Raw genomic sequence first — 25,286 nt, forward strand, 5'->3', positions numbered from 1 at the left:
AATGTATGTACATGTTACACTTGTGGACAGAAAATAAAAATAATAACTAAGTCAAGTGTGTCAGGTTCATAAAAGTCTTACTTGAAACTGTTACTGGGTGAATGCCAAGAAAGGTAAAATCTGTCACTCAGGACACGTGGAATTTCTGTGCCATTTGTGTGCGTGGAAGAAACACCCACATTCTCCCAATAAATTGCGAGTCCATAGGATAGGCACGCATTTGATGGCCTTGAAGAAGCGTTTCTTGTATGTGCAGAACCCCTGAGAAACCAGGCACGCCACAAACACATTTCAGATTAGTTGGGCGACGGGGCAAACCACGTGCTCCCAATGCAGCCTCCGCTTCCGGAGCGCAGCTGGAGGGCAAACTCCCCTAGAATTTCTCCAGGAAACCGTTGGGTGGGCCAGGAGAGCGTTGGGTGGGGCCAGGAAACCGTCTGGTGGGATCTCCGCAGCTGCTTTTCACCTGCTGTTCCTCCTGCGCTTCCTAAGAGGAAGAATCAATGCCGTGGGTGGAGCCCAAGCCCGGGCGGGGCCGGAGCAGAAGCCCAAGCTCACCAAACGGGACTCTGCCACCGGGCCGCAGTGGTACCAGGAATCTCAGGAATCGGAGTCGGAAGGCAAGCAGCCACCCCCGGGACCCCTGGCACCCCCGAAATCCCCCGAACCCTCAGGACCCCCGGCGTCGGAGCAGGACGATGCACCCCTGCCAGAGGGGGATGATGCACCCCCCGGCCGTCGATGCTGGACGATGCACCCCGCCTGCCGCTGGAGCTGGACGATGCACCCCTGCCGGAGGAGGAAATCCCCGAACCCACGGCCATCTGCAGGCACCGGCACCGCTGTCACACCGACTGCCTAGAGGGGCTGCTGTCCCGCGCCTTCCAGTGGCTGGGGTGGAAGGTGGGCGCGCACCCCTGGATCTTCCTGCTGGCGCCCTTGATGCTGACAGCCGCGCTGGGCACCGGCTTCCTGTACCTACCCAAGGACGAAGAGGAAGACCTAGAGGAGCATTACACCCCTGTGGGGAGCCCGGCCAAGGCGGAGCGGCGCTTCGTGCAGGGCCATTTCACCACCAACGACTCCTACCGCTTCTCCGCCTCCAGGAGGAGCACCGAAGCCAATTTCGTCTCGCTTCTGGTGGTCTCCTACAGCGACTCACTGCTGGACCCGGCTACCTTTGCAGAAGTCAGCGAACTGGACGGCGCGGTGCAGGATCTGCGTGTGGCGCGGGAAAAGGGAAGCCAGATCCAGTATCAGCAGGTGTGCGCGAGGTACAGGGCGCTCTGCGTGCCCCCCAACCCGATCCTGTACGCCTGGCAGGTGAACAAAACGCTCAACCTGAGCAGCATCTCCTTCCCCGCCTACAACCACGGCGGGCATCCCCTCTACCTGACCGGCTTCTTCGGAGGATACATCTTGGGGGGCAGCCTAGGAATGGGCCAGTTACTCCTGCGGGCCAAAGCCATGCGGCTGCTGTACTACCTGAAGACCGAGGACCCTGAGTACGATGTGCAGAGCAAGCAGTGGCTCACCCATTTGCTCGACCAATTTACCAACATTAAGAACATCTTGGCCTTGAAAAACATTGAGGTACCTGGTGGTGTGGGTTTACAGGGAGGCCAGGAGAAGGTGAGAGGGATGAGGAAGACTTGCTCCCCAGAATCGTAATAAAAGCACTTCCTGACTACTTTATGGGGCCCTTGCCTCTAGGCTGGGTGTGCTCTACTGTATTTGGTACTCAACCCAATTTTCTTAACACCGACGGATGCCAGAAATTGTGAATCCTTGGTAGCATTCTAGTCGATAACACAAATCCTATGTCCACCAGATGGGCCTGTTCAGTACAGACATTGATCTTCATGTTTAATTTTGGGGTTTGGTTTCTAATCAAATTACAGTATTCTGAAATTCTACTTTTAGTTAAAGTGTTCACTGGTTTGGGGGAACCCCTAAAACTTGCTTGGAGCTCATTGGGATTAAAAAACAAACCGTCTTTTAAGTAAAAGTTCCATAGCCTTAAGAAGATAACTAGCTTAGCATTTTTCAAGTTAGATACATATGAAGCAGCACCTGGCTTAGTGTGAGGTACATATTAGCTGTTCAGTTATTGGTGGATCTGCGACACTATTCAGATGTATAAATAAGCCTAGTGAAAGAGAAACCTGCTGGAAAGAGCTTTCAAAGACCAGGCCCTCCTGAAATATTTATGCAACTGAAATAGTAAAAGACACTAACCTAATACAAATTTAGAAAAAGTTACAATTTCTGCAGCTATTAATGAGAACAAGATTAAACAGTTTTAGGCTGGGCGTGGTGGCTCACGCCTATAATCCCAGCATTTTGGGACACCAAGGCAGGTAGACTGCTTGAGTCCACCAGGGGTTCAAGACCAGCCTCGGCAACCTGGCAAAACCCCATCTCTACAAAAATTACAAAAGTTAGCCAGTCGTGGTGGTGCACACCTGTAGTCCCAGCTATTCGTAAGGCCAAGGCAGGAGGATCACTTGAGCCCAGGAGGTTGAGGGCCCAGTCTCAAAAAAAAAAAAAAAAAAAGATTTCAAAGTTTTATATAAAATTCAGATTTTGTTTATTCAGGAGTTTTATTTAAACTTTGAATTTGAAAGAAACTTGGGGAATCCATAGATGTGTGGAAAGAAGCAAATCTACATTATTTTCTCTATTCTGAAGTCATAATCCATGTATTTTTATCTTTTGCTGAATTTTAACATACATATTGTTTCATCACTAAGATAAAGTGTTTCAATAGTTTTTGTAACTCACACACAAATATTGTAATTAAAAGTTATTTATCTGAGTATATTTTTGTGGCAGGTAGTCCACTTTACATCGCTTTCCAGACAACTGGAATTTGAGGCAACTTCTGTGACTGTGATCCCTGTGTTTCACCTGGCATACATTCTCATCATTCTGTTTGCAGTCACATCATGCTTTAGGTAAAAAGCTTTGATTAGTTTTTAAATCTCTTACTTTATGAAAAATACTTTATTGTGGTAAAATATAATAATATATATGACATAACATATGATGTTATAGCCACTCTTAGGTGTAAAATTCGGTGGCATTAATTACATCCACACTGGCATGCAACCATCACAATGATCTGTTTTCAAATATTTTGCATCATCCCAAACAAGAACTCTGTTACCATTTTGCAATAAATTCCCCATCACCACCACCACCCCCAACCCAGTGCCAGTTAACTTTAATCTACTTTGTCTCTGTGAATTTTCCTAAAGATTTCATACAGTGGAATCATATATTTATCTTTTTGTGACTGGCTCATTTCACTAGGCATAATATTTTCAAGGTTCATCCTTGTAGCATGTATCAGAACTCCATTGCTTTTTATGGCTGAATAATACTGATTCTTCAACTTTGTTGTTCTTCTTCAAGATTATATAGATCATCCTAGACTCCTTGCAATTCCATATGAATTTTAGAATCAGCTTCTCTATTTCTGGGGGGGAAATGGTTGTTGGAATTTTGATGGGGATTGTGTTGAATCTGCAGATTGTTTTGAGTAGGACTGGCATTTTAAAAATATTGAGTCTGCCAACCCAGGAACTAAGGATCTTTCCATTTATCCAGGTCTTTTTAAGTTTCTTTTACCAATGTTTGCTGGTTTTCGGTGTGCAGATCCTTCACCTCCTTGGTTAAAATTATTCTTAGGTGTTTCATTCATTTAGAGCTATTTAAATGGAATTGCTTTCTCAATTTCCTTTTTGGGTTGTTCACTGCCTATGTATAGAAACACAGCTAATTTTTTGGTGTTGCTCTTATATCCTGAAGCTGTGCTGAATTTGTTAACTCTAGTAGTTTTCTTCTGGATTCTTTGGTATTTTTCATATATACAATCATGTGATCTCTGAGGAGGGAGAGTTATATTTCTTCCCTTCCAATTTAGATGCTTTTTATTTATTTTTTTTAATCTAATTGCTCTGGCTAGAACTTCCAGTACAACATCGCATATCAATGGGGAAAGTGGGAGTCTTTTCTGTCTTGTTTCTGATCTGATCTGATCTTAGAGGAAAGCTTTCATTCGTTCACCCTTGAGTATGATGTTAGTTTTACTATTTTTATAAATGCCTTTATTATTTTGAGGAATTTTCCTTCATATTCCTAGTTTTTTAGTGTTTTTATTATGAAAGGGTATTGGATTTTGTCAAGTGCCTTTTAAACATCTAGTGAGATGAACATGTGGTTATTGTCCTTTGTTCTATAAATATGGTATATTACATTGATTGACTTTCTCCCGATGACTTTTCTGGGATAAATCCCAGCTGGCTATGATGTATAATCCTTTTAATACACTTTGGATTGGACTTACTAGCATTTGTTTATGACTTTTGCACCTATATTCATGAGAGCTATTGGTTTGTAGTTTTCTTTTCTTATGATGTCATTGTCTGGTATTGTATCAGTGTAATGATGGTCTCCCAGAGTGAGTTAGGAAATATTTCCTCATCTTCAATTTTTTGGAAGAGTTTGAGAAGGATTCCTGTTACCTCCACTTTAGATGTTTGGTAGGATTCATCAGTGAAATCTGGTCCTGGACTTTTCTTTATTGGGAGTTTTTTGATTACTGGTTTAATCTTTTGTTATACGCCTTGAGATTTTCTATTTCACCTTAAGTCAGTTTAGGTCATTTGTGTTTTTGTAGGAATTCATGCATTTCATCTAGGTTATCCAGTTTGTTGACATACAGTTTTTGATAATATTCTCTTATAAACTTTTCTATTTCTATAAGGTCAGTAGTAACGTCTCCGCTTTCATGTCCGCTTAAGTTATTTGTGTCTTCTCTTTTTCTTTGTGCCACTAGGTAAAATTTAGTCAATTTTGTTGATCTTTTCAAGTAACCAACTTTTGGATTGATTCATTCTATTGTTTTTCTATTCTGTATTCACCTCTGTTCTAATCTTTATTCTTTCCTTCCTTCTTCCTGTGGCCTGAATGTTTGTGTCCTCCCAAAATTCCTATGTGGAAACCTAATTCCTGGTGTGATAGTAATATGAGGTGGGGCCTTTGAGAGGTGATTAGAATGGATTGATACTCTTAAAAATAATTCTGAGGGAGCTTATTAGCCCCTTCTACCATGTAAGGACATAGCAAGAAGGCACCATCTGTGGAGCAAAGAGCAAACCCTCACTAGACACCAAATCTTTGGCCCTGACCTTGGATTTCTCAGCCTCTAGTACTGTAAGGAGCAATTTTCTGTTGTTTATAAGTTTCTCAGTCTAAGATATTTTGTTACAGTGGGCAGAACAGACTAAGACACCTCTGTTAGCTTTGGGTTTGGTTTCCCTCCTTTCCCTAGACCCACAAGTTTTTAAGTTATTGATTTGAAATCCTTTTTCTTTTTAATGTGGGTATTTACAGCTATAAATTTCCCTCTGAGCACTATTATCACTGTATCCCATAAGTTATGGTATGTTGTGTGTTCATTTTCATTCTTAACTAAGTATTTTCTAATGTCCCTTGATTGTTTAATAGTGTATTGTTATTTGTAGATTCATTAATATTCCAGTTTTCCTATTATTGATTTTTAGCTTTATTCTATTGTTGGTTAGAAAAACGTACACTGTATAACTTCAATCATTTAAAATTTATTCAGACTTGTTTTACAGCCGAATGTATGATCTATCCTGGAGAATGTTCCATGGGCACTAGAGAAGAATGTATATTCTACTGTCATCGGGTTGAGTCTTCTATATAATTCTGTAGGGTCTAATTGGTTTGTAGTGTTGTTCATTTCTCTATGTCCTTATTGATATTCTTCTCAGATGTTTCATGCATTGATGAAAGTGGTATATTGCACTCTCCAGCTTTTTTTTTCTTTTTTTTTTTTTGAGACAGAGTCTCACTCTGTCACCCAGGCAGAGGTGTAATGACACAATCTTGCCTCACTGTAACCTGTGCCTCCCAGGTTCAAGCAATTCTTCTGCTTCAGCCTCCTGAGTAGCTAGGATTACAGGTGTGTATCACCATGCTCACCTGATTTTTGTATTTTTAGTAGAGATGGGGTTTCACCATGTTGACCAGGCTTGTCTCGAACTCCTGACCTCAAGTGATCCACCCACCTCAGCCTCCCAAAGTGCTGAAATTATAGGTGTAAGTCACCACGCCTAGTCCTCTCCAGCTATTATTGTAGAGCGCTCTATCTCCCCCTTCACTTCTGTCAATATTTACTTCATATATTTTGGGTCTCTGTTATGCAGTGCACATATGTTTACAGTTGTTATAGCTTCTTGGGGAATTGGCCCGTTTATCAATACATAATGTACTCCTTTGTCTCTAAGTCTGTTTTGTCTGATGTTAGTGTAGCCATTCCTGCTCTATTTTGGTTACTATTTGTGTAGAGTATCCTTTTATGTACTTTCAATCTACTTATATTTTTGGCAATAAAGTAAGTCTGTAAACAGCATATAGTTAGATCATGTTGTTTTATCCATTCTGCCAACCTGTCTTTTGATTGGAGAGTTTAATCTATTTACATTTAAGGTAATTGCTGACAAGAAAGAACTTGTAACATTTTAAAATTTATGTTCTATCTGTCTTATAACATTTTGTCCTTCATTTCCTCTATTATGCTTTCTTTTCTTCACATTTCTTTTTTCTTTTCAGACAGGGTCTTTCCCTGTTGCCCAGGCTGCTGTGGAGTGGCACAATCATAACTTACTGCAGCCTCGAACTCCTAAACTCAAGCAATCCTCCCACCTCAGCCTCCTGAGTAGCTGGAACTACAGGCACATGCCATCACATCTGGCTAATTTTTATTATTTTTTGTAGAGACAGGATCTTGCTGTGTTGCCTAGGCTGGTCTTGAACTCCTAGCCTCAAGTGATCCTCTCACCTCAACCTCCCAAAGTGGTGGGATTACATTGTGAGCCACCCCCACTGGTGGGTGCAGCATGAGCTACTATGCCTAGCCACATTTCAATTTTTTTTTTTTTTGAGACGGAATCTCACTCTGTAGCCCAGGCTGGAATGCAGTGGCACGATCTCGGCTCACTGCAAGCTCTGCCTCCCAGGTTCACGCCATTCTCCTGCCTCAGCCTCCTGAGTAGCTAGGACTATAGGTGCCCACCACCACGCCCAGCTAATTTTTTGTATTTTTAGTAGAGACGGGGTTTCACCGTGTTAGCCATGCTGGTCTCGATCTCCTGACCTCGTGATCTGCCCGCCTCGGCCTCCCAAAGTGCTGGGATTACAGGCGTGAGCAACCACGCCTGGCCGCCACATTTCATTTTTTTTTAAATCTTTTTTTTTTTTCTGGTATACAGTACACTTAGGAATTATACTGCACCAGGTAAGATTTCTATCACAGTGACATTCCATTATGCTTTCTTTTATGTTTAGTTTATATTTTTCTAGTGAGCTGTTTTTATTCCCTTTTCATCCCCTTTTGTGATATTTTTTAGAGATTTTCTTTGTGATTACCATGGGGATTTTATATAACATCCTAAATTTAAAATAGTCTGTACTGAATTGATACCAATTTAATCCAAAACCATACAAGAACCTCTTCTCCTCTTTGTCACAAATTACATCTTGATACATTGTATGCCCTATAGCATAGATTTATGGTTATTTTTTATGCATTTGTCTTTTAACTTCTATAGAAAATAAAATGTGGAGTTACAGCCAAAAATACAATAATACTTGCTTTTATAGTTGTCCATGGATTTCCTTTTACTGGATATTTTTATTTCTTCATACAAGTTAGTTACTGTTTATTGTAACTTTCTAAATTCCCCAGTATACACAGTTGCTTTTCAATGTCCTAAATTCTCAGAGAAATGCTCCCCATCTTTTGTCTTAGTGTTTTGTACATTTGTGGTATAATCTCTTGTCCCAGCCATCTGAGGGTTGTTAATTCAGGTTGCGATGTTTGCCAACTTTTTCAACCTGAGTTTTGAGTTAAGCAAAACAGAAAGGAGCACCTTGCGTCAGTCCTTTCTGTAGCCAGACATATTTTATATATATATATATATATATTTGAGATGGAGTCTCGTTCTGTCACCCAGGCTGGAGTGCAGTGGCGTGATCTCAGCTCACTGCAACCTCTGCCTCCCGGGTTCAAGCCATTCTCCTGCCTCAGCCTCCTAAGTAGCTGCGATTACAGGCGTGCGCCACCATGCCCAGCTAATTTTCATATACAATATCTTTTGAGTAAAATCTGCTCTGCCCCCTCCAGATCCAGTGAAACACTCTCACACTGGGAACTCAAGCTGTGACCACTTTATACTGCTGCTGCTTTGAGACTATGGCCGCTTTAAGAGTGTGACCACTTTAACACCCATGCCACTTTAAGACTTACTGCTTTAAGACTGCCACCATGCCAGAAAGGGGGGGCTTGTTTTTTTTTTTTTGGGATTCATCATTCGCTTGGTTGCTGTAACTTTTCGACTATTTTCCAGGGGTTCATAAAATTGGTTCTGACAGTTTCTGCTTGTTTTTTTTGATAATTCTTTGAGAGGACAAGAGCTTTTTATTCTGCCATTCTTCCTAACATCCAGTGCTAAACTCTTATTTTTTAAACCTCGTGACTTTTAAAAACATTTTTTCCCATCAGCAATAGTGTCTAATCAAATGGAATAGTAAAAGAAATTGTGGCCGGTTTTGTTTGATTTGGCATATCTTTTTTACCTTACATATTGCATCAATTATGATTAATTGTTCCATTTGGAAGGCAGATAAGTTGGTAGAACCAAGAAGCATGTCCTATTTCTACTAATTTGAAATAGTACTTTTCACTATATAAAAAATTAAGTTCTAATTTAATTGACTTAAGTGTCTCCATCGTTCTGATGTGCAGTTTACCTTGTTAAGCACTTAAAAATTGTTCTCTAGGCATTAGGGGTAGTTTGTGTTCTTGAGTTCAAACTAAATATGAAAGATATCATCAAACAACAGAATTTAGATGTAGGAGGAACCCCATAGATTATATTCTAATTCTATTAAAATAAATAGATTATTTTACATCAGAGTCACCCAGAGAGCCATAAACCAGATATTCTCAGGCCCCGCCCTACCAAATTAAAATATCTTGGGGTTAAATCTGGGACTCTATATTTCAAAAATTTCTCTAGCTGATTCTTATGTGTAGGTAGGTTTAGGAACAAATAATATAATTTAACTATTTAGATGTAAGGAAAAGAAAGATGAAGTCTCAGTAGGTAAAGGGATGTGAAGACACTGGGGACCTCTTTAGGGTCAATAAACTACCTCATAATTTTGTTACTCTGGAAAGGAAGACCACATCACTTAGAAAACAAAGAAACTTTAAAAAGAAACAAAAAAACCCCACAAAATTCAGGCTATTAAAGTTAATAGGATAAAGCATTTTAAAAATTCAGTCTACATGTTACCAATAATTGGTTTAACAAAACTTTTCTACTAGATAGATAGTTGGTTTTGAAAATACAAACTCTAGTCAGTTCTTACATATCTTTACAAATGATTTTGGACAATAACGCACAAAAATATTTTATTTAAGGGAATTGGAAAATGATTTATAGTTGTCTCCGAAGACTCTTCTATGCTTAGGTAACCACCATATTGAACACAAGACTCATAAGGTATAAACATAAAGCAGTTGTATTTTTGTCTCCCTTTGTTTCCTGTAAGTTTGTAAGTTTACTAGGTAGAGCAAGTTCTTCCTCTGCCTCATGAAAACTCAGGCAATCCCTACGTTATGGTAATTCTTAGGCAAGACAAAAAGTCCTCCAGTCAGAATTAAAATGTCCATGTTCATGTTCATGTTCATGTTCATGTCATAAACAAAAGTGGTAACTTGATTTGAAGCTAAGGTTTTTCCTCCTCTCCTAGCTGGAACATGCTACATGGAATAGCCTTTAATGGGGAAAAAGGGATATTCCAGGCCTCTCCTATCACTTCTCTTACTATCCATCTTGCTGAGTGGTTCACAGACTGGAGCATGCTCAAACAGTAGGAGAAATGGAATCGAAAAATTCTTAAGACATGAGTGCTGCCATGACAGTCTAATATATGTCTTCTCTGGCTTTGAATATGAAACTGATCCTTCTGCAAGTGTTTGTTTGTTTGGTGTTTTTTCTTTTTTGAGATGGAGTCTCACTCCGTCACCCAGCCTGGAGTGCAATGGCGCAATCTCGGCTCACTGAAACCTCTGCCTCCCAGGTTCAAGTGATTCTCCTGCCTCAGCCTCCTGAGTAGCTGGGATTACAGGCATGCGCCACCACACCTGGCTTATTTTTGTATTTTTAGTAGAGGCGGGGTTTCACCATGTTGGACAGGCTGGTCTCGAACTCCCGACCTCAGGTGATCTGCCCACCTCAGCCTTCCAAAGTGCTGGGATTACAGGCGTGAGCCACCGCACCCGGCTGCCTGCAAGTGCTTTTGTAACTTCCCTGGACACCTCTCGCTCCCTCTCTTTCATTATCACAGAGGGTCTCTTACGTCTGTTCTGGGTGGAGCTTCCTAGACAGTTCTAGGACATATCCCCATTTTGCCTGTCTCACACTCTCTCATATATGAAGGTTATACCTTGCATACATGCCTTTAGCTCATTTAAGACACTTACTGAAACATATTTCAGGGTTCTATATTTATTGTCTTGCAATGAAGTCATTTAAATAAGACTTTTTCAAAAGTCTGTGCTCTAAATTGAACTCAATTATAGCTCATGCTATTTCATGCATAGTAATCCCCTGCTTTTCCACAGGAATACTATCCAAGACATACAATGGATGCCTGAAACCACAGATAGTCCTGAACTTTATTTATATCTAGCCAAAGTCTCTATAATCAATACTATCCTTCACTCCCCTATACTCTGAAAAATTCACACCTGAGAAATCCAGAAACTCAAAAGGAGGAATGGGCATAACCTTGTCATATATACCTCTTATCCTTTTATCCAAAATCTTTCTGATTTTGAAATTCATCTCTTTTACTTTCTTATCTTAAACTCCTATAAACCAATATTGTTGTTTTAAGAACGTATTATAATAGGCCAGGCGCAGTGGCTCATGCCTGTAATCCCAGCACTTTGGGAGGCCGAGGCAGGCGGATCACCTGAGATCAGGAGTTCAAGACCAGTCTGGCCAACATGGTGAAACCCCATCTCTACTAAAAATACAAAATTAGCCAGGTGTGGTGGCACATGCCTGTAATTCCAGCTACTCAGGTGGCTGAGGCAGGAGAATCACTTGAACCCGGGAGGCAGAGGTGGCAGTGAGCTAAGATTGCACCATTGCACTCCAGGCTGGGTGACAGAGTGAGACTCCAGCCTGGGCAAAAAAAGCAAAAGTCTGTCTCAAAAAAAAAAAGAAAGAAAGAAAGAAAGAAAGAATTATAGTAAGAGATTTTATTATAACAAAGCAATTTACTTTTGCCCTGGAATTTATATGTGTATGTGTGTTGACTTGGGGCCCTGACCTTAATTCATAGTACCAGGTTAAGAAAAAGTGAAATACAATAACAGTATAGACATTTTATTAACAAGAAGAATTTTATCTATTTGACTGTGATCTCCCCTGCAGGTCTTCAGTCATGTTCCTGCTGTTTTGAAACCAGTGCCTCCAGTTCTTCAGCTCCTAGACTAAAATTCCAAACTTAGTTTCTCTCTCCTACTAAAATATCTGAATGCAGGTATCAGTCATTTGTTTTGAAGCAATTTCTAACAAGCAAAATCTAAAACCAGAGGTTGTTGCCAATATTTTAAAAGGTAATGTTATGGTTGCTGAGGAGGTAAAGCACTGAATCATACTTTAAAATATTTTGTATATAGTCCTGTTTCTGTTGGTTTGCCAAGGAAACAGGCACAGTTTGGGTCATTTAAAATATAGCACATTTTAATTTTTTCCAAATTCGTAGCAACTTTTCCACAGAGCCCACTTCACCAGTAGAGAAGAATCCTGAAAGTAACTTAAAAGACTTTCCTACTTTATGTTAACAACAATACACATTGTACTAACTTTGAAATACAGGAGGCATTTAATGTTGTGTTATGGCTAGTTAGAGACCAGGGATGGATAAAAAGATAATTGGATCTATGTTCTTTCTCTAGTACAGCTTGCTCTTCATTACCTGTTATATTCCATTCACACCCTTCTGAAGATCAGAGTGGAATTAGCCATTAGCAGTGTTTTAGTAATTCTTTGTGGTTCCAAAATGCTAGTCAGTGACTTAGTGCTTGGCTGGCTGCAAAGAATCACATATAGGAGAGTCGGTAGAAGTACAGATTTACAGATTTCTAACTTTTCTGCTCCCTTTCTTTCCTTTTTTTTTCTCGTTGTTCTGAGATAGTCCCTGGGAATTAAAGGTCTCCAGCAGATATGTGTGGAAATTACTGTCTTAGAGATTTCTGACTAGGTGTCCAAGTCAAGAATGTTGTCCATTGATGAAAGCTACCACCACAAATTCCATGATTTTTCCCTCCAAAGTTACAGATTTGACTGCATACGAAACAAAATGTGTGTTGCGGCCTTTGGAGTGATTTCTGCTTTCTTGGCAGTGGTGAGTGGCTTTGGCCTGCTGTTGCACATTGGGGTGCCATTTGTCATCATAGTTGCCAATTCGCCATTTCTTATTCTAGGTGAGTAAAACAAAACGGGAGGCTGCACACCGTGTATGTGGCGGGGTAGGGGATATAAGGGAAAGAATTGTATTGAGGTGGCTCTACAGTTCAAAAATGAGGTGCCAGGAAACAGGGAAATGAAATTGAACTGGATATCTCTAGAGGTGGAAAGATCGAGTATCCTAATGGAAAAACAGACCATGTACGTGAACAGCAGTTCACATGTAAAAAACAAAATACGCGTCACTAAAAATACAGTCATGTATCACTTAACATTGAGGGTCTGAGAGATGCATCCATAGGCAATTTTAACATCGTGTAAACTTCCTAGAGTGTACTTACACAAACCTAGATTGTATTTCCTACAACGCACCTAGGCTATGTGGGCCTCTTGCTCCTAGGCTACAATCCTGTACAGCATGTTACTACGCTGAATACTATAGGTAACTGTCACACAATGGTAAGTATTTGTATATCTAAATATATCTAAACATAGAAAAGGTACAGTAAAAATACGGTAGAAAATATGAAAAATGGTCCACCTGTATAGGGCACTTATCACGAATGGAGCTTGCAAGACTGGAAGTTGCTCTGGGTGTCAGTGAATGAATGTTGAGTGAACATAAGGTATAGGACATTCCTGTACACTACTGCAGACTTTATAAACACTGGACACTTAAGCTATGCTACATTTATTTAAAAATGTATTTTTCTTTCTTCAATAATAAATTAACCTTAGCTTACTATTATTTCATTACTTTATAAACTTTAAAGTTTCTTTTAAACTTTTTTACTTTTTGTGATAACACAGCTTAAAACACAAACACAATGGACAGCTGTACAATAGTATTTTCTTTCCTTATGTCCTGGTGTAAACAAACGTATTGCTCTGCCAGTCTTATGAAAGTATAGCACATACAATTATGTACACAACATAATAATAAACAATTGTTACTGCTTTATGTATTCACTATGCTAAATTTTATGTCATTATTTTAGAGTGTACTCTAACTTATGAAAAAAATAGTTAACTGTAAAATAGCTTCATGTAGGTTATTCAGAAGATATTTCAGAAGAAGGCATTGTTATCATAGGAGACAATTCCACGTGTCCTGAAGACCTTCCAGTGGGACAGGATGTGGAGATGGAAGACAGTGATAGTGATGATTCTGACCCTATGTAGGCCTAGACTAATGTATGTGGTTTTTGGTTTGTTTGTTTGTTTTTTGAGATGGAGTCTCACTCTGTCACCCAGGCTGAAGTGCAGTGGCTCAATCTCAGCTCACTGCAACCTCCGCCTCCCAGGTTCAAGCTGTTCTCCTGCCTCAGCCTCCCGAGTAGCTGGGACTACAGGCATGCACTACTATGCTCATATGTGTTTTCGTATCTTAGTTTTTAATAAAAAGTTTAGAAAGTAAAAAAATAAAATAAAAATAAAGATTTTTTATTTTATTTATTTATTTATTTATTGTTTTTTTTTTTTTTTGAGACAGAGTCTCGCTCTGTTGCCCAGGCTGGAGTGCAGTGGCGTGATCTTGGCACACTGCAAGCTCCACCTCCCGGGTTCACGCCGTTCTCCTCCCTCAGCCTCCCGAGTAGCTGGGACTACAGGCGTCCGCCACCATGCCCGGCTAATTTCTTTTTGTATTTTTAGTAGAGACGGGGTTTCACCATATTAGCCAGGATGGTCTCTATCTCCTGACCTCGTGATCCGCCCACCTTGGCCTCCCAAAGTGCTGGGATTACAGGCATGAGCCACCGTGCCCAGCCATAAATAAAGATTTTTAAAAATAGAAAAAGGCTTATAGATTAAAGATATAAGTAAAGAAAATATTTTGTACAGCTGTCCAATGTTTTTGTATTTTAAGCTGTGTTATCATAAAAAGCCAAAAACTTTTTTAAAAACTTAAAAGTTTATAAAATAATAAAGTTACAGTAAGCTAAGGTTAATTTATTATTGAAGAAAGAAAAATATTTTAAAATAATTTTAAATTTTAAATTTAATAATTTAATTTTAAAATTTAAATTTTAAATTTTAAAAATAACCTAAGTATCTGGTGTTTATAAAGTCTACAGTTATACACAGGAATGTCCTAGGCCTCCCTGCAAACTCTACAAAACGGCTTACATTAAATCAATTATATACATCTTAACTATAGTTATTTATGGCTGTGGGGTACACTGGATGATTAGGTGTGAGTGCATACAAGGAAGGTATGCCTTGAAAAGCTAGAATAAATAAGCTAATATCCAGTACACAACTCACTATCTCCCCCAGAAAACCAAATATTAGTTTTTCCAAGATGCTTACTTTCCAAAATATAAACACTTTTATTTTCTAATGCTTACTAAAATAAATTCTGAGCTTACCAAAAATACAAAGAAAAATGGAAAACAACTGTAATTCCACCCTTCAGGGATAATTCCTGCTAATATCTTTATGTATATCCATCCAGAATTTGGTCTATGCAAATATACACATATAGCTATCTCTCCATTTCAAACATCTTATTTTATAACAAGAAATGTTCATTTAACATTAAATATCTACCTCTTTTTAAAAAGACTGAATATGACTCTAATCTAACGCTATGTTTGATTTGGCCAACCTCATATTGTTATGGGATTATGTTGTTTTCTATATTTTCCTATTATAAATTACACCAAACACTTGTCCTACTTTTGAGCATTTGTCCAATTAGGACAAATTCCTAGAAGTAGATTTGATAGTCAAAGGTATTCCCTTTTTAAGTCTTTTGCTTTGTTGCAAACTTGGACTGAAAAATTGTGTGCCAATTTCCATTTCTCCCTAGTAGACTATGAGTGTCTTCATTTGCAGAAAAACTTCCAAAAATCCTCAGTCTTGCTAATATTGATTAATAAGAAAACCAAGTGTCTCACTTGTGGTTTAATTTGCATCCCTTGATTAACTGAAAGGTCAAATATTTTTTTCTTATACCATTATGCACTACATAACAATGTTTTGGTCAAAGATAGACTGCATATACAAAGCAGACCGCATATACAACGGTAGTCCCAGAAGGTTATAATGGAGCTGAAAAATTCCCATCATCTATTGTTATCATAGCCATCCTATTGTCATAACTCAATTCATTACTCACATGTCTGGTAGGAAGTTGGAGGGAGGTGAAATTTATCTGCAACATGCTCATGCTGCACTTTCCAGTTCCCTTTTTTTGTAATCCTCCTTCCCCAGGCTTCAGTCATGACTTGAAAATCCTCAGATGTTCTATTCCAACCAATCTGAAACATCACTGAGGAAAGGAGCTATTTATCTAGTAGGCATTAATATGTAAAGAATTCTTAAGATTTACCTTGACACATATTTCTGATCTCATTATAATGAACTGGGCAAGTGAAATTTGAATACCAACATTCTAGGTATCAGAAACAAACTAGCAGGAAAACTACATCTGTGCATGTGCCTATGTGTGTCTATAAACTATGTGGTGCCTCTCAAATCATACCACAGAGACAGCCAGATGCTAACTGTAGAACACATTAAGTCCAGCTTATATTTCAAGCAACAGAATGTTGGCTGGCTGTGTCTGTACATGAGCATGAAATATCTTACAAGAGAAAATGATCTCTCTAGCAATCTATTGGAATCAAAGATACACGTTGCCAATGCTGCTTTGACCAATACCCATGAAGCCAGGTTTCCTGACCTCATCATGGAAACACACTAAGTGAAGAGTAAAGTATATTGTGCTATGTGCAATAATAGGAGTATGTACAAAGCTAAGACTTATTACAAAGGAAGGAGTGATGAGTTCTGTTGTAAATTCAGAGGCAACCAGGGAAAGCATCACAGAGAAGGTAGTATTTAATCAGAGGTTGGACAAGATAAATAAAACCTTAAGAGACAGAAAAAGAAAATGGTTTGAATCAACCTGTTTAATTTTTAATGGATACTAATATGTATGAAGATGAAGATTCTGTTTCTTTTTTTTTTTTTTTTTTACAGGTGTTGGGGTCGATGACATGTTTATCATGATTTCTGCCTGGCATAAGACCAACCTTGCAGATGACATACGGGAGCGGATGTCCAATGTCTATTCAAAAGCGGCAGTGTCTATTACATTCACCACCATCACTAACATCCTGGCCTTATATACAGGGATTATGAGTTCTTTTAGGTCTGTACAATGTTTTTGCATCTATACAGGAACGACCCTGTTATTTTGCTATTTTTATAACATCACGTGTTTTGGAGCATTTATGGCCTTGGATGGTAAAAGAGAAGTAGTCTCCCTATGCTGGTTGAAAAAGGCTGACCCAAAATGGTCCTCATTTAAAAAGTTCTGCTGTTTCCCATTTGGTTCTGTCCCAGATGAACATGGAACTGATATCCACCCAATGAGTTTGTTTTTTAGAGACTATTTTGGCCCCTTTCTCACAAGGAGTGAGTCTAAGTATTTTGTAGTCTTTATATATGTTTTGTACATCATAAGCAGTATATATGGGTGTTTCCATGTGCAGGAAGGTTTAGACCTTCGAAATCTGGCAAGTGACGATTCCTACATCACACCATATTTTAACGTAGAGGAGAATTATTTTTCAGATTATGGTCCCAGGGTTATGGTTATTGTTACTAAAAAAGTTGACTACTGGGATAAAGATGTTAGGCAAAAACTGAAAAACTGTATTAAAATTTTTGAAAAAAGTCTATGTAGATAAAAATCTTACAGAGTTTTGGTTAGATGCATATGTGCAATATTTAAAAGGTAACAGCCAAGACCCTAATGAGAAGAATACTTTTATGAACAATATTCCTGATTTTTTAAGCAATTTTCCAAATTTTCAGCATGACATTAATATTTCATCATCAAATGAAATCATTTCTTCCCGGGGCTTCATTCAGACAACAGATGTTTCTTCCTCAGCCAAAAAGAAAATATTGTTATTCCAATTACGACGCATAGCTGAAGACTGTCAAATTCCCCTAATGGTGTATAACCAGGCATTTATATATTTTGATCAGTATGCTGCAATATTAGAAGACACTGTTAGAAATGTATTGGTTGCATCAGCAGCTATGTTCATTATTTCCTTATTGTTAATCCCTTATCCATTGTGTTCCTTGTGGGTGACTTTTGCTATTGGTTCTGTGATTGTAGGGGTAACGGGTTTCATGGCATTCTGGAAAGTCAATCTTGATTCCATATCCATAATTAATCTTGTCATTTGTATAGGGTTTTCTTTCGATTTTTCTGCACACATTTCCTATGCATTTGTTTCTAGTTCTCAGCCCTCAGTAAACCAAAAATCAATTGAGGCATTATATCTTCTAGGCTACCCAGTGTTACAAAGTGCAATTTCAACAATAATAGGGGTGTGTGTTTTAGCTGCAGCGAAAGCATACATCTTCAGAACATTTTTTAAGATTATGTTTCTTGTTATGATATTTGGGGCAGCTCATGGCCTAATTTTTATTCCAGTATTCTTAACCTTTTTTGGAAGGTTTATTTGAATATCCACTAACAAGTCAAAGACCAATTCTAGAATTCCTGATTGCCCTATTCCAATCTGATTTTTTTAAATGCACTATTAGGAATAGTCAACAAACCACTGGGAGGCCAAGGTGGGTGGATCACCTGAGGTCAAGAGTTCGAGACCAGCCTGGCCAACATGGTGAAACCTCGTCACTACTGAAAATACAAAAATTATCCAGGCATGGTGGCGTGCACCTATAATCCCAGCTACCTGGGAGGCTGAGGCAGGAGAATCGCTTGAACCTGGGAGATGGAGGTTGCAGTGAGCTGGAGTGCGCCAGGCACTCCAGCCTGGGTGACGAGAATGAGACTCCGTCTCAGGTAAAAAAAAAAAGAAAAAAAAGTCAACAAACCAAAAACAAGGGCATGTTTCCTTGACTTGGAAATCCCATTTTAAATTATTATTTAAAATATACTGATAAAAATTAATTAGTCTTATGTTAAAATATCTTCACTAAATTAGGAAGCATTATCTGTCTTACAGTCTTTACAATCAAGTACAAGGTAAACTTTTCTGTTATTTTTCCCCTTTATATTTATGCCTGAAATTCAACTATTGTATGTATTGTTCATACTATAAATGGAATATTATTTTCATTGCACTTGCTACATGCATTCATATGTGAAAATGCATCTTATCATTTATTTTCCCATTCAGGGGCTTTTCTATGCATTTTGTTAACGGTATATTTTGATAAGAAGTTTTTAAAGTTTATAAATCCAATTTATCACATTTTTTTCATGGTTAGTGCCTTCTTATCCTAAGAAATATTTTGACTACTCCAAGGTTACAATTAAAGTCATCTCTGTTTTCTCCTCTAAGCTAATAGTTTTGATCTTACATTTAGGCCTGTGATCCATACGCATGTATTTGTTGGGCAGTATGGATAGAGGTCCATTCCCTTTTCATAAAAGCTGCCCATTTGTCTCAGCATCATTTGTGAAAAGACTGTCATTCAGGATAGGATTAACTTGGCATCTATATAAAAAAAAATCAGTTGACAGTTTATGTGTGGTTCTAATTCTGTGCCATTGATCTGTTTGTCTGCTCTAAGGCCAATACCACCACACAGCCTTCATTACTGAAGCTTTATATTAATTACTGAAATTAGGCTGTGTATGTTGTCCACTTTTATTTTTATTAATCTTTCTGATTTCAAAGTTTATCTTTGTTACGTTCTTTTTTTTTTTTTTTTTTTTTTTTTGAGACAGATTCTCACCCTGTCACTAAGCCTGGAGTGCAGTGGTGCGATCATAGCTCACTGCACCTAAAACTTCTGGGCTCATGTGATCCTCCTGCCTCAGCCTCTGAGTAGCTGGGACTACAGTCATGCCATTACATCTGACTAATTTTTTGTTTTAATTTTTTTTTTAAGAGACAGGGTCTTTCTGCATTGGCCAGGCTGGTCTTGAACTCTTGGCCTCAAGCAATTCTTCCGCCTCAGCCTCCCAAACTGCTGGGATTACAGGTGTGAGCCACCATACCAACACTTGGTTACTTTTTTATCTTAAACTCTATAAACCAACATTTTTTTTTAAAGAAGGTATTCATCATCATAAAACTATACTGTAACAAAGCAATTCACTTTTACCCTGGAACTTGTTGGTGTTGGGCCTTGAATTTAACTCATCACACCAACCAATGGGTTGGGAAAAGTGAAAAACAGCAACAGTGTAGAAGTTGTATATTAATACAACTTAGAAATGTTGGCTATTTAAATGTGACCTTGCCTAAAGGCTTTAGCCATGTTTTTGCTGTTTTGCAATCAGTGGCTCCAGCTCCTTAGTTATCTCTCCTAGACGTCAATTCCAAATTAGTTTCTTTTCCTCACCAAAAATATTTGGAGTGATGTCAGCATAAGTGGGGTAGAATGTAGCTCCAAGAGCCCATTTCATCACAAAAATAAAAAAATTGAAAAATGCAACAACTGTTAGAAAAGACTCTAATTGAACTCTGAAAACGGTCCAAGGTTTACACCAACCAAGTGGACACCAAATCAGAAAAAAAGCAACTTAAAAATGGTAGGAAAATTTTGTGGCATTTTTATTTGCCCTTCTCTCACACCCCCCTCCCTGGCTTGATAGTGATGGTGGTCCTAAGAAGGTAGCCTAGGCCAGGCAGGGTGGCTCAGGCCTGTAATCCCAACACTTTGGGAGGTCGAAGAGTGGGGGGGTGGATCACCTGAGGTCAGGAGTTCAAGACCAGCTTGGCCAACATGGTGAAACCCCATCTCTACTAAAAATACAAAAATTAGCCAGGTGTGGTGGCACGCGCACCTGTAATTCCAGCTACTCGGAGGCTGAAGCAGGAGAATTGCTTGAGACCCGGGAGGCAGAGGTTGCAGAGAGCTGAGATCGCGCTACTGCACTCCAGCCTGGGTGACAGAGCAAGACTCGGTCTCAAAACAAAACAAAACAAAACAAAAAGGTAGCCTACCTACCTTTTTTCATTCCTACCACGTGTGGGACCCAGGTTCCTACTTCCAGAGGGAGAAAAGACCTCATTCACAAAGAGTTTTTCTGTTTAAACATGTCTACGAGCTATCGGAAGACTGACACAAAGCACTTATCCTTGTTTCACCTTCCCCAGAACTCACTCATGGTGAAAAGGGAGCAAGAATTTCCTTAAAACATTGTAAGCCAAATAAACAGCCCACAAGCATCAGGGGCAAAACGTTACTGTTGAGGTATTCAATAGTGCCCTATAAGCCAGGGAGGAAAGGCTGGGCAAAGAGTTTCTTTGTCAAATTAAGGCATTCAAAAGCACCTTTATGTACTGGGATTTTTTTTTTTTTTTTTTTTTTTTGTCTTTGAGACAGAGTCTTACTCTGTCACCCAGGCTGGAGTGCAATGGTGTGATCCTGGCTCTCTGCAACCTTTGCCTCCTGGGTTCAAGCAATTCTCCTGCCTCAGCCTCCTGAGTAGCTAGGACTATAGATGGGTGCCACCACGCCCAGCTAAGTTTTATATTTTTAGTAGAGAGGGGTTTTGCCATGTTGGCCAGGCTGGTCTTGAACTACCGACCTCAGGTGATCTGTATACCGGAAATTTTAAAGCCATGCACATGCTCAGGGCAGGACACATACTCAGAAAAGAACTGCAAAAACTCAAAGCTTTAACCTCTGGCTAATCACTCCAGTCCAGCAGGAAGTGAAGGGAATGCTGTGGCTCCCTTGGGGTATGGCCACCAAGGCGATGCTTCCATGGGGTACTTCTCCTGTATGGGATTGCACAAGGGTAGGGGACAGGACCAAGGAATACCAGGGTGCTGGGTCTCTCTAGTGGTACTAGTAGTCTCCATGAACAAATGGCTGTATTCCCAGAAGAGGCCAAGCTACTCATAGGGGATACTGTAGCTCTTCCTGCAACTACCTAGGGCCCAAGATTCAAACACATGCCTTCGAAAAATATGGCATCATTTAGTGATGGCTCTGTGAAACTAAAAGCAGATGGGGTTCATTGGGCTGCAAAGGTGGATGGCCATCTTTTGACTCAGACTGAATACAGATGTTCCAACCAACCGGCCAAACTACCTGCAGTGGTGATGGTCAAGCAGGGCCACCCCTACCACCATATTGCTACATTTCCACTGAGTCATGGGCCATTGCCAGCAGCCTAGCTAAAATGTCAGAATAGCGGCTGAGTGACCAGGCTATTAAAGGATCCCCTGTGCGAGGACGAGGACTATGCCAACAGCTTCCTGTCTTAAAGGGACAAATACATGTCACTCATAGGAATACCATAGCCACCCTTGAGATAACTTATGTCATGTTTTTTGGATACTCTGTGAGATGTCCCATTAACCAAACAGCATACTTCACTGCCCAAGCAACATGACACGGGCTACACTTTCAGAGGATATGATCACAAGATATGATGGGCTTTCCATACACTCTATTATGCACAGGCCAGTGAAACCATTAAATGATGGAACGGCTAATTCACACAGCAACTGAAGAGAGAACATCAAGACAACCTGCTGGTGGGGTGGTACCCCCACCTGACTAGGGTAATATGGGCACTAAACACAAGGAAAACACAGCATTGCAACTCGTGTTGAGAAACACTGAACTTGGTAAGGGTGGTGGTGGACCAGGCAGCCGCCTGATTGGCCTGAGCCTGCGAAATCCTCATGTTTCCAACAATTCTTTTTTCGCTTTAGAGAGCATATCCTGTGGGTGGTTTGCAGTTCAGGCTGCCACAGTACCCCCAGACAGGGGGCCCTCTGACTCTAATCTGGAGGCAATGCTTCCCTTTGGTGCCTCCCTTCCCCTCTATGTGATCCCACAAGGGTGGGCGACAAAACCAAGGAATACAAGGGTGCTAGGGTCCCTCTAGGGGCAGTAGGGACATCTGATCCTTCCAGTCAAGTGGGCAATGTTATCAGGCATGTTAAGTTTGTACAGGACATGATCTCTCTTCCTACACTGGACAACTGAGGCCAAAAGGTCTGGGTTAAGCAGCAAGGGCAAGGGGTGTCCTCAGAAGTGGCAGCCTCAGGAGAGGAACAGACAGGCTACATCACTACACCACCTTAGCCCAATTCATATCTGATGGGTAGGAAACACCTGGGCCGCCTGGAAGGGGTAGGGGTGGGGCACGAACCTGTCAGTCTGCTTTTCCACAAGGATGTGGCAGCAGAAGCCTGGAATTGTAATGCTTTGGTGGGCTCTTTCAAGCTGTGGCCATGGCAGGCAACCTGACGAAGTGTTGGATCTGCCACCCTGGACCTCCTCCTGTCACAGACCACAGCAACCTTCTCCTTCTGCCAGTGGTAAACTAAACCATTAGTCTGTTCTCATGCTGCTAATAAAGACATATCCAAGACTAGGTAATTTATAAAGAAAAAGTGGTTTAATGAATTCACAGTTCCATGGCTGGGGAAGCCTCACAATGATGACAGAAGGTGAAAGAGAAGAAAGGCACGTCTTACATGGTGGCAGGCAAGAGAGAGAACATGTGCAGGGGAACTCCCCTTTATAAGACCATCATATCTCATGAGACTCATTCACTATCATGAAAACAGCACAGGAAAAAACCCACCCTCATGATTCAATTACCTCCCACCAGGTCTTCCATGACACATGGGAATTATGGGAGCTACAGTTCAAGATTTGGGTGGGGATACAACCAAACTATATCAACCATTATTCCCTGAGTATTGTCAGAGTGTAAGGCAATAACACCTGAGCGTGGCTTACTAAGCAAGGATCTGGCACCTGCCACATGACAGGGAACTGGAGGTGCCCTATTAACTGACTCTGTGGCAAAATGTCACAACCACAACTAACAAAACCTTGGTGGGCAGGTACTTTCATGGACACACTCCTTTGATTACATGGACTACAAGCGTCCCAGTAGTGATAATGAAAACAAAGACCAGACTACCCCTAGCCCTCTGTGTAGGATTCATGAACAATATTGTATGGGAGAAACTGAGCTCATGCAACTATGCCATCAATCAGACTCGGCTGGTGAAAGCCAATGCATCTATCCCCTTGTATGGGCCACTGAACAATAAAATGAGGAAAGGTATGTTATGTGCAGCCGAGGGCTACATCTTTCTCTGCAGATGGTCTGGCAGTAACCCAAATATAGGATGGGCATTGTCATGCCTGAAACTTTCTCTGCAGATGGTCTGGCAGTAACCCAAATACAGGTCAGGCTTTGTCATGCCTGAAAATCTGTAAGATAGAGGGATCCTGCATGCTGCATGTACTGGGGGTGCCCCAAGATACCACCCCTGGGAATAATGAGATGCCCCCATTTGGGCCTGCAGCCCAAAGCCAGACACCAGACTTACTAGGAACCTTCCAGGAGGTAGAACTGACTGTGGGCTTATGTCCTTTATGAGATCTTTGAGACCATGCATCAGAGTCAGTGCTCAGGAAAAAGTGATAAGAAATCTGTCCCTGAACATGGCAGATATTGCTTCCTCCACTGTCACTGCCTTGACAGCCCAACAGACATCCCTCAACTCCCTCAGGAAGGCTGTTTCAGATGATATAAGTTACTTAGACTTTCTTTTAACCCAACTGGAAGGAGTGCATGCAATTGGCAGTACTGCCTGCCATACCTGGATTAATACCACAGGTATGATGGAAACAAAAGTGAAGGAGATTCAGAAGCAGGTTCACTGGCCACAGACTGGAACCACCTGAAGAATTCCTCTTTCACCTCTTTGGCAATTTCTTACCTAGATTGTTTGGATTCTGGGCTAGGTCACTACTCCAGGCAGGCTTGGTCATGCTTGTGGTCATAGTCCTCCTAAGCCTAGTGAAATGTATTCTGGCTATGGCCCAAAGGTGTTGCACTGAATGAAGATGTGTTGGTCAAGATGTTACACAAATCTGATGAGACAAACCTCCACCTCCAGATTTGGGCATATGGTTGGTGAGCATATGATATGGACTGGCTTTGCTAAGGGTAATATCTTGCGGAAGTGAGGTGGGGTGCACTGTAAGACAGTTCTCTAGGTGTCCTTGGACCAACCCCATTCTTCATCTTCCCTTACTCCCTCATAGTTCTCAAGAAGAACTGTAGAATGTGCTGGGAATGCAACACCTTGAGATGAGGGGGAGTTTGCCGGAATAGCTCAGGCTCATTCCAGCCCCATTCTAAAAACAGAATGTCCATCAATGCTTCAGCCCAATGTGGAACAATAAAATGAGGAAAGGGATATTATATGCATCCAAGGGCTACAGCTTTTATACCCCAGTGTTGCCCCTGGGATACAAAACCCAGGGTGGGTTGCTTTCTGGAGTCCCTCAGCTGCAGTACAAGTAGGGCACGCACAGTCAAGGCTTCATCCATCCCAGGAGGCTTTCCGAGCCTTGGGAGGACTGACTCACAATGAATCCCAGGCATCTGCTGTCCGTTATTGCCTATCCTTAAGTAATAAATCCACTTAATGTAGCTTGTTGCATATGAGTACGTTCTGTCTCACTGGACTCAGATGACTTGATAAACCAGTACACAGTAAATTTGCTTCACAAAAACATGCAAGAATAAAAGAGTAATGTAAGCAGACATGGAATTCTAAGAAATAATCCAAAAGAAATGGAATTGTAACAGAAATGAAGAATGCCCTCAGTAGGCATATTGGTAGACTGGACACAGCTGAGGAAAGAATTTCTAAGCTTAAGGATATATACATAAAACTTCTCAAACTGAAAAGCAAAGAGAAA

The 25,286-nt window shown here is 40.4% G+C and overlaps 1 protein-coding gene across 1 annotated transcript; it reads left to right on the forward strand.

Moving 5' to 3' along the window:
• Window positions 1-503: 503 nt before the first annotated feature.
• On the forward strand, window positions 504-18,458 carry PTCHD3 (patched domain containing 3). Its single transcript, XM_055352433.2, is given in 7 exon segments — window positions 504-525; window positions 528-731; window positions 734-1,593; window positions 2,836-2,957; window positions 12,456-12,601; window positions 16,572-17,268; window positions 17,270-18,458. Coding segments are annotated over 7 exon segments (2,859 nt in total). The 3' UTR covers window positions 18,078-18,458.
• The last annotated feature ends 6,828 nt before the right edge of the window (window positions 18,459-25,286 follow it).

Source organism: Gorilla gorilla, chromosome 8 (genome assembly GCF_029281585.2).
Source record: "Gorilla gorilla gorilla isolate KB3781 chromosome 8, NHGRI_mGorGor1-v2.1_pri, whole genome shotgun sequence".
NCBI classification, from domain to species: domain Eukaryota; kingdom Metazoa; phylum Chordata; class Mammalia; order Primates; family Hominidae; genus Gorilla; species Gorilla gorilla.